Here is a 10,599-nt window from a genome sequence, read left to right as displayed (position 1 = left end):
GACGGGCATGGGGCATTTTGAGTCAGATGACCATATGATATATTACTCTGGAGATGAAAAGACAAGGAAAAATGGGGTTGCCTTTATAGTAAAAAAAAGTAATTTCTAGTATATTCTATGGAGGACACAATTTTTAAGGTAAAAGTTCTCAGGGAATAATGTTTGAAAACATATGCTCTATATACTATATGATTTAAATCTAGCAAAGTTCACCACTGTATGTTGGAATAACACCTAATTATTTTCTAATGTGTTAGACATGCACGAGTCATTGCAATAAATATAAGGTTTTAACTATAAATCCCATTTCTTTAAGAGACAACATTCTGCATTTAACCTAACATATATAAGATTAAGTAGTCAATATAAAAATGATGAGGCAATTTTCTCTTTTTTTCTATACTTTCTTCAAAATCTGGCTGCATTTTATATTTAAAGCACAACAGCCACGTGTGGCTGGTAGTTAGCCACTGGAAAGCATCCATCTACAGAACCTAGAATGATGATGCTTGTTTCCTTTCTTTTATCAGTAATCTGTATATTCTCTTTCTTTACTAATCTGTGAGGCTACAGAGTTATCTTATTAAACTTTTCAGAGAAGTAATTTTTACTTTACTCATATATTTCTGGTGTCAATGGCATTGAATTGTACTTTTGCTTTTATCTTTCTTCTGTTTTTGTGGAGTTTCATTTCCTCTTCTTTTTCTAGTTTATTAAGGTAGAGTGTCACTTTTGCATAGCTTTATTTTTTTAAGTTCCTTTTCCCACTTATGCTTGCTATAAGTTGTTTCTTGTCACCTGTCACCAAGAACCCCAATATAAAACACAAGTGGCTTCATTCGAAAGCTGAGTCTCAAGACGTCATTGGCTTTCCAGAGCTGTTACCATGTAATTGCTGCTAGCTAAAAGGCTCTGATGGCATAGCCTGTAGGGAGTGTGCCACCAACTCAAAGGCTGAGCCTATCTGGCAGTTTGAATCAATCAGTGCTTTCAAAGGAGAAAGATGGGCAATCTCTTCTCATGTCATTTATAGTGTCAGAAACTCAATGGGGTCCAGCTATGAGCTAGTTCCAACATAGTATCAATGAGTTTTTTGAGTTGTAGAACACTAATTTGAGATTTTAAAAAAACATACATATTTAATCCTGTCAACTTCCATCTAAGCAACACTTCGGCAGCAGTCCACACATTCAGAAACTATTTTTTAAAATAACTAGTAAAATTCTATTTCCAAAGTTGAGGGCTCAGCCTCAGTTGTCATGTCTGTTAGTTTCCTCTAAGTGTGCTCTACTGTATATAGTTTTTGAAGGCTTGTTATATTTCAGAAGTTGATGGCCAATTCTTCTTCCCGTTTTACTGTTAAGTGCCGTCGAATTGTAGGCAACTCATAGCGACCTTATGAGTGAAAGTCCTCAAGGATGCTTACTTTTAGAACAGTATCTGACAAACAAGCATTTTAAGATCATTCAGGAAACAGGGCTTTCTGAGGAGGAATGTGGTATCAGGATTGGAGGAAAACTCATCAACAACCTACGTTATGCAGATGACACAACCCTGCTTGCTGAAACAAGAAGGACTGAAGCACACTTGCTACTGAAGATCAAGGACTATAGTCTTTAATATGGATTGAAGCTCAACATCAAGAAGACAAAGAATCTCACCACTGGACCAATTGGCAGTACCAAGACAGATGGAGAAGAGATTGAGGTTGTTAACAAATACAGCATGCTTGACTCCAAAATCAACACTCTTAGCACCAGCAGTCAGGAAATCAGAAGACAAACTGCATTAGGAAAATGTGCTGTCAGGCACCTCTTCAGAAAACTGAAAAGCAATGATGTCCAGTCAGAGACTAGGTGCACCTAATCCATGCCATGGTATTTGTAATTACTTGCTATATATCACAGAACTGGACAAGGACTAAGGATGACAGAAGAGGAATCAACACCTTTGAATTGTGGTACTGGAGAAGGGTCTTGAAAATACCATGGACTGCCAAGAAAACAAATAGGTATGTCTTGGAGAGGGTGAAACCAAGTTTCTCCTTGGAGACTAAGAATTTGAAGCTCCCTCTCATATACTTTGGGCATGTGGCCAGGAGGGACAGTACTGTAGAGACAGCTATCATGCTCAGAAGAGTGGAGGGACAGTACAGGAGAGGAACACGCTGAATGAGATTGATTAATACAGTAACTGGGGCAATGGAGGTTAGTGTGTCGAATTAGTGAGACTGACTCAGGACAAAACATGGTTCAGAGCTGCCGTACATAGGGTCACTATAGGTCACAGGCAACTCAGTGGCACATTACAACAACAATAATAACTACATTTATTAATAACTGTGATATAGTAAATCATCATATGCATACCAACTGAGTTTTCATCATCTTCAAGGATGTGACTTCTCAGTCTATGACGACTTGAAGTTAGCATAAGGTCATCATCATCTTCACCGTCATTTGTAATCCCTTTTGAAAAAGGAGTCTCAACAGAATTGTCATTCAGAAAATCACCAGCATTGCTGGCATCATCTCCATCAAAAAGGTCATCATAATCCTTTTCTACTCTGTTAGATACCTGAATAAATTAATAGAAAAATATTAGGAAATCATTTGGGTAAATTTTACTACTTCATATGCACCTATAAACTCTCTACCCAGCAAATGCCCTGATAAGAATTATTAAATGCATATTTACTAATGACAGATCTATAGAGACAGATAAATACTTACATGCCCAAATAGATAAAGTTTTATGCTTCAAATATGATTTCTCAGATTCTCAACACTAAAATAAAATGATATTAAAAATATTCCTCAGAAGTCACCTTATAGTAATATGATCAAGACTGCAGGTTATCATAAAGGTTTAATAATTTATTCTTGGGAAGAGGATGTAACTAAAATTTTGGAGATCATAATAAAAAGTGACATTGTAAGGAACACTCTGAAGGGATCACAAGTTACACATACCACGTGATTAAAACACCTAACTGCTAAGCTAATGGAAACATAGTTTGTTATGAAATTCTAGTGAGAATAGCAGAGTTCAAACATTAAAAAAAAAATCTATGAGGTATCATCTCACCCCAGTAACAACAGCAAAGTTCAGCTCAGTAGCAAACAACAAATGCGGTGGGAGTGGAAAATGGTGCAACCACTGTGGAAGACAGTATGGTGCTTTCTCAAAATGTTGAAAATAGAAGTATCATTTGACCCAGCAATTTCACTAGGAATATACCCTAAAGAAACCAGAATTACCACCTAATCAGATATATACACACCCATGTTTATTGCTCTGTCGTTCACAATAGCAAATAGATGGAAACAATCCAAGTGCCCATTAACAAACGAATAGACAGAGCAGCTCTGGTATATTCACACAATGAAATTCTACGCAGCACTGAAAAACAGGGAACTCGTAAAATATTACACAACATGGGTGAGCCTCAAGGACCTTATGCTGAGTGAAACATCTCAGTCACAAAAGGACCAATACTTTAAAGGGTGAAGCTTCTCGGTTGTGGGAATGCTGCTGGGCTTTCACCACCCCCATAACAAGGCCAAGCCACTCTGGTCCACAGGTGCTCGCATTCAGCAGCACGTACAGAGAAACTCACTTTAAAGGGAAAAACTGGAAATTTTAAAAGCAATATTGATTTGCCTAAATTATCTTACTCTGTTAAAACCATAGTGTTTTTATTTGGTATTTTGGTGAGATTTTTTTGAGAGAAAATTCTCACCAAAATAATCTATAATTCCAAGAAGATAGGGTTCAATTATGTTAGAGTACTGTATTAGTTTGCCAATACAATAACTTAGTCAAAAAGCATTACCCATTAATTAATTGCATCTGTTATGCCTTCTAGAGGCTTGTGATTTCGTGTGCTCATGGGGGCTGGTTAGGTTAATGGAAAAGCAGTCACACTCTGAATTCTGCAAGCACCGTAAACTTCACAGATCAGCTATACACATTATTTAGCGTTTCATATGTGCCTAAATTAGAGACCACCGAGTGTCCAGATCACAGCTCTATTATTGCTAATATCTGATGTGTCACATTGTTTAACACGCTGCCGCAAATGACAACAAATGTGTTTCTAAGCACGGTCGTCAATTTAAAAAGTGTGCGGCAACGTTTTAACTTTGTCACCACAAAACTTTCTTTACACAAAGAGCTGTACATCATTGGAAATTACTCAAATCCTGTCTTGATCTGAAGCATAAATTTCAGGTACTTAGTGCTTTTAATAATATAGCACCCGTGCAGAGGGTAGGACGTGGTGAGGAAGAAAATAAGAGTAAGAAACCCAAAAGGATTGGCCCTAGTTAAGCACTGAGTGAACCTGACTGAACTGTGCTACAGCTTTCCTTTAGGAGAAATCCTTGTTTGGGCTTCCACAGGTCAGCTACAGTCAGAAAACAATCTACTAACTGTATTTGGTCTCATCCTTTTAAAAAAAATTTATTTTATTAATTTTAATGAACATTTACAGAGATTTTGGATTTCCATTCATTCATCGTTGTGGTCTCATCCTTTGAAGCATGGCACTAGGGCACTAATGCCTCCATACTTGAAATTGTTGCACTGTTTCTGTTACAAGGTAATTGATTAGTTCTTGCTTTTATTTTTATTAATACTTAATGTGTTAATTCGCTTGCTGCAGAAGGTCAAGGTTGCAGCCTTCAATATGGATTGAAGCTCAACATCAAAAAAAAGATTCTCACCACTGGGTCAACTGACAGCAGCATCATGAGATTGTTAACAGCTTTAGTTTGCTTGGTTCCACTCTTGGTACCAGCAGCCAGGAAATCAAGAGACGAATTACACTGGGAAAGTCAGCTGTCAGCGACCTCTCCAGAGTACTGAAGAGCAGCAATGTCAGGCTGGAGACTAAGGTGCACCTGATCTGGGCCATAGTCTTTGCAATTGTGTGCTATGTGTCAGAGAGCTGGACAGTGACTAGGGCTGACAGAAAGATAATTGATGCCTTTGAGCTGTGGTGCTGGAGAAGAGTGCTGAATATACAATGGACTGCTAGGAAAACAAACAGATTTGTTCTGGAGAGGGTGAAACCGAGCCGCTCCTTGGAGGCAAGGATTCTGAGGCTTTGTCTGACTTACTTTGGACATGTTGCAAGGAGGGATCAGTCCTTGGAGAGAGACATGATGTTTGGGAGGGTGGAGGGACAGCACAAAAGAGGAAGATCCTCGAGGAGATGGATCAGTTCAGTGATTGGAGTAGTGGGAGTAGGTATGTCAGAGACAGTGAGGTTGGCACAGGATAGAGCAGTGTTTAGGGCTCCTGTACATAGTGTAACTATGAGTCATAAGAGACTTGACGGCACAGAATAACAACAACAACAACATGATGTTAACTAGCCTGATTTCCTAGTTAGAGACAACCTAATGTGTATACATAAACTACAGAGATCAGATGCCAAGTTATTAAAAAATTATTGGGGTTTTGTATTGAAAATAATATTTAGCTTAAGATTTCTTAGAACATTTGTAAAAACAAGTTAAAGCCAGTGAGGTTTCTGATTATTTTTTGTATCTAGAGATGGTTTTTACAACTGAAATTAACATTTCAGCTAAACAATACATTGGTGAATATTATCTGATAAAAGTTGCTTTACGTAATTTCTGTAAATTTTTCTGGAAAGGTGTAATATCCTAATGATAAAAAGATTTCAAACATAGTTATCTTTTAAAAATAGCTAGTATTTTGACTTTGGCTTATTAAAATGTAACTATACAGCAAGCATTTGCATTCAGAGGCCAAAAGTTGGCTAGCCTGTAAATTAATAAACACATGGGCTTACTGAACATCTTATCCTATTTAATATTAAAAATACAAGTTACGTGAGTTAAGGGAAGCCCTTCTTGTTAATAAAAACGAGATTTTTAACCGTGGGGGAAACAAAAAGACAAATACTATTAACACCACTGTTATAAAAAAGGACTAAGATTGATGTTGTGGGGGAACTAAGAAAAGATGAATACTGTGTTGAAACAGATGAAGGAAAGAATTATTTAAAAGGAATATATGATTAGGCATTATAAGTGCAACAGCCCAGATTAAGAGGTACATTGAAAAAGGAATTGGAGGGGGGACATAATTGTGCAACAATGAATGAAATTTTTTTTTTAAAAGTGAATTAGAGGAGGAGGGAGGGAGAGAGAGTGCAACAATGAATGAATGAAAATCTAACTTTTCTGTAAACTTTTGTTAAAATTACAATTGAAATAAAAAATTTTATAAAAAAAAAAATAGATTCCAAAAAGATAATATTGCAACCTTTTAGGTGGAACACAACCTCTTAGGTGGAAATAAATATGATTGTGCTCTGTAAAACTGATGTATAATAAAATGAGAAGAGACAAAAGTATTTTGAAATTCCCATGTTTACAACACCTATGTGCTGTATGAGCAATAAAACTAGCAATGGCTGGGTTAAAGCAATTCAGTAAAGCTGATACACTGGTTGCCCTAAAATGTAAAGCTAAGCTAGAGAAAAAAAAGTTTCTAGGCCAAACTAAGGCCAATTACAATTAATAAAGACAATATTTAGCTATAAAAGTTCACCTAACAATACTCAGAGTACCAAGACATTAAAACAGTATTTCATAATATATATTCCTCGCAAAGCCAAGTATATGAAAGTAGGAAAAAAATCCTTCAGTCAAATTCAGCTGGAAACATTGAGTCTGAACAATTTTTTGTCATCTCTGTATCTAACATAATGATAGGAATTACAATTTCCCAAGAAAACAATGTCATTTGCAATGTTTCCACATCCAGACACTTTTAAGAAATGCTGTTCTATTACACTACTGTTTACCTTATTGCTTGATTTCTTTCCACTGAGGTCACAAACATTCTCCAGGAGCCCGAGATTCCCTTCAGCATCAGTATAAGCTATGCGGCCACAAGTAGGATGCCAGGCCAGGCCACAAATTGAATAACCTTTCTCATGTTTCACCCTAAAAATAAAAAAGCAGAATCTTAAAACACTTTCAAAAGCAATACAGACTATACAATTCTTCAGGTAAATTTTAATGAGAAAAAGGTTAAATTGCTTCTGACAGTCTAAACAGCTGTGTATTTGTATTCTGATAATCGAACAACTATAAATTTAAAGTGCTCCCTAACAATAAAAATAAAAAATGAGTAATAGCAAGCAATAAAGAGACAAAAGATATATTGAATCATACCTTTCCAAGCAATCTTTGGTTTCTACGTTCCAAACTATAATTGAACCATTAATACTTCCTGCAGCTAAATACTGCCCACAGGGAGACCAAGTTACTATATTGAGGGTCTATAAGGAAAAACAGTTAATAAAGAACAATTTGGTAAGATTTTAAACAACCAATTTCCAAATTCAAAGTGCTAAATCGTCTAGTTTTTATGACTTCTATTTAGGTCTGGTACATAAATGGGAGGAGAGTTTCCTATTTCATTACTTTCATTTTCAGAAATACTCAACTGTCACTAGCAGCTATCACTGTTTATCACGGAAAGATTACATTAGCATTCCAAAAGCAAAATGTAAAGAAAATTATTATCTTTAAAAAGGAAATTAAAAGAGATATTATCTGGTATCTTCTAAACAATCACCACCAAGATAACCAGTAAGAGAAGAGGACCTTGGCAAGCCATTGCTGACCTACTGAACATAAGTTTGCTTGCAATCAAAATGTGTATGCATCTGTTGTATGTATGAATGACAGAGAAAGATCCACAATCTTCTCTGCTCCTCTGAAATTCAAAAGTCTGTGATCACAAGTCTCAGTGAAATGCTTTTCACAATATAGAGTAAATAATGACAATGTGACAAGAACTTGTTCTATGGTAGGGTTAAATTCAACTTCAAATCAACTAAGATATTTTCTTATAGAAAAACACAAAGAACAGAGATCAGGTAAAACGTAGGTACTGTTCAGGTACTGGCCAAAGGTGGACAGGGTGAAGGGTGGGAAATAGATAGAACATTCTGGATTTGTTTTTTATTTCCAGTGACATTTAACTAAAAAGTATGTCAGCAAAATGTGGTTTACGCTTTCAACATACTGCAAGTGCCACTGACAAAACTTACCTGAGAGATGAAATCATCTGAAAGATCAAACTGATTACTCCAAGCTTCTCTTCTATAAAACTTAACAGATTTTTCCACAGGAATTGCCAGTAGCTATGAAGATAAAGAATTTTAAAGTTTACATTAAATTCAATTTACAGAGGATAAAAAAAAAGCTTAAATTAGCTAAAAAACCAAAAACAAATCTTTTGTTTCCTTGGAAACTAATAAAAATTATTGCTACATACTGTCAAGTTGGAACCAACTCATGGTTGACCCTCCAGTTGGTTTTTAGAGGCAGTAAACAGCATAGAAGGAGATTTCCGATCCTTCTCCCATGAAGCAGCTGGTGGATTTCAACTGTGTACCTTCAGGATGTGCTGCTTCTGACCACTAGGCCAGCAGAACTCCCTAATAAAAATTACTAGTTGAAATTTTGATAAGGAAAGAATGAGGGATGAACACTACTTAAATAAAAAAGGAAATGTATTTTCTTACACATTCTTGTACTGTTGCTGTTGGAAGTGATTCACAGCTGACCCTCCAGCAGGTTTCCCGGAGGCTGTAAACTGCATGGAAGGACACTGTTCATCATTCTCCCCTGGAGCAGCTGGTAAATCTGAACTGTCAGCCTTTGGGTTAACAGTGTAGTATCTTGCAAGAAAGCTCCCTACTTTTATACTACACTATAGTACATGACAGCAATGTTAGCTTAAAAGTTGGTTTTTCTAGCCACTATGTTAATTCCCTCTGGTCTCTAGCTACCTAAATTGCAGACACATGGTATGACAAATCATCAACAGCTGTAGGACTAGGATAAGAGAGAGAGAGAGAAAGAGAGAGAGAGAGAGAGAGAGATTGCTTCCCACAGTGAGCAGCAAGACTTGCGGGAAACTGGTGTACGACACTGGTGACAGCCAGACCGGAGTAAGACTCTGATGAGAGTGAGACACCTGGTGATGGTGGTGGAGAGACTGTGGTATTGCTGTGGAGAAACTGTGGCAAGGTGCGACCTGAGGTTTCTTGCATTTGTGACGACCACAATTAAAAGTTTAGCTATTCTTAGGGAGCTCTGGTGGCCTAGTGGCAAGAAGCTACATTGCAATCCCAGAGGTACGTGGTTCAAATCCACCAGATACTCTGCTGGAAAAGGAGAGGCAATCTCCTCCTGTACCAGTCAGATCTGATTTGATGTTACACACACACACACTATAATAATAATAATATATTTAAAAAAAGTTTAGCTATTCTTGCTATAGCTTGAGAAGCTGACTTTGCTGAATGATTGAATAAGCCAGAGACTTCTTGAATTTGTGTTGCTAAATTTAAACTTTTATGAATTAAAGAATTGTGTTTTGCTATTAATCTGGCTTGAGACTGCTGGACTAAACCTGAACTTACATTGTGAGATATTCTTTGCCTCTCCTAACCCCCAACCTATTTACCTAATAAACCCCATTCTTGATACCACAACTAAAGTCTCTGACTCAACAATGAATAAAAGAAATGTTTGCTGCTGGTTTAGCTCTAGAAGCACCATGGGGCTGGGCTACAGGCTCTTTATCTGCTTTCTGCTCTGGGGTGGTGAGGGGCGGAGCTATTCTCATTCCCTCTAGCCATTTCACAGAGCCACTGATTGCCCTGTGCTCCCAAGTACCATTTTCTGTTCCTTTCACAACTACACTACAACTAAAACAAATGAAATTTTTTTTTCCACATTCATCCTATACTCTCTCAAAAATAATATACTGTTAGTGGAAAACAAAGCAATGCTAATTTTATTAAATTAAGTTAATTAGAGAAAGCTCCTATGGAAGCAAAGAAATCTATTGGATCCTCTCAAACTCAATTACTATTTTATTAACACAGAATGCTCTCTTTTCAAGATATTTGCTTCCTACAGACTTTAGAATCAGTTTTATTCAGTCTCCCCAGCATCCTACAGGGTGCTCTGGTGGCTAAGTGGGATGAAGCTGAGCTATTATACCAAAGGCATAGGTTCAAATCCACCAGCTACTCCACATACAGGTGTGCAATTTCCTCTCATGCAATTTACTGCCTCCAAAAGAAAAACCCCTGGAGGGTAAGCTATGAGTTGGTTATGACTCAACAGAGCAGAAAAACAGTAACATCCTATTGCTCCCCCCACCCCGTGTACTGTCAAATCAGACCTGAGTGGCACTGGAGGAAATTGCCCTTCCTTCTCTGGCAGAGCATCTAGTGGATTCAAACCGCACACCTTTGGGATAACAGCACAGCTTCTTGCCACTAGGCCATCATAGCATCATTCTATTGTGATTTAATATTTGAATGTTGTAGAAAATTCTTTGCTAAGAGCAAGAGGAAAAGAGTCTTAACAAAGACTAACACAGAGGTTACAAGAAAAGGGTTTACTATAGCAGAATTTTAAGAATGGCGCAGAATTGGTTAGCAGTGCAACATAATACATACTATACTACTAGAGCTCTTCAGGATTGAGTAGTCGCGCACGCGCGCGTGTGTGTGTGTGTGTGTGTGTG

At 37.2% G+C, this 10,599-nt stretch overlaps 1 protein-coding gene across 1 annotated transcript in view; it reads right to left on the bottom strand.

Moving 5' to 3' along the window:
* Nucleotides 1–10,599, bottom strand: part of WDHD1 (WD repeat and HMG-box DNA binding protein 1) — a 93,575-nt gene that overhangs the window by 55,859 nt on the left and 27,117 nt on the right. The window contains exons 7-10 of the mRNA XM_006894342.1: nt 8,102–8,194; nt 7,218–7,324; nt 6,845–6,986; nt 2,370–2,577 (exon numbers count right to left, since the gene is read on the bottom strand). Coding sequence (XP_006894404.1) covers nt 2,370–2,577; nt 6,845–6,986; nt 7,218–7,324; nt 8,102–8,194 — 550 coding nt within the window. The remainder of the gene's footprint in view (nt 1–2,369; nt 2,578–6,844; nt 6,987–7,217; nt 7,325–8,101; nt 8,195–10,599) is intronic.

The sequence above is a fragment of the Elephantulus edwardii genome, unplaced genomic scaffold (genome assembly GCF_000299155.1).
Source record: "Elephantulus edwardii isolate Elephantulus edwardi_28Jun2011 unplaced genomic scaffold, EleEdw1.0 scaffold00140, whole genome shotgun sequence".
Classification (NCBI taxonomy): domain Eukaryota; kingdom Metazoa; phylum Chordata; class Mammalia; order Macroscelidea; family Macroscelididae; genus Elephantulus; species Elephantulus edwardii.
Note: the sequence above shows the minus strand (reverse complement) of the source record. Positions and strands in the feature narration are given on the sequence as shown.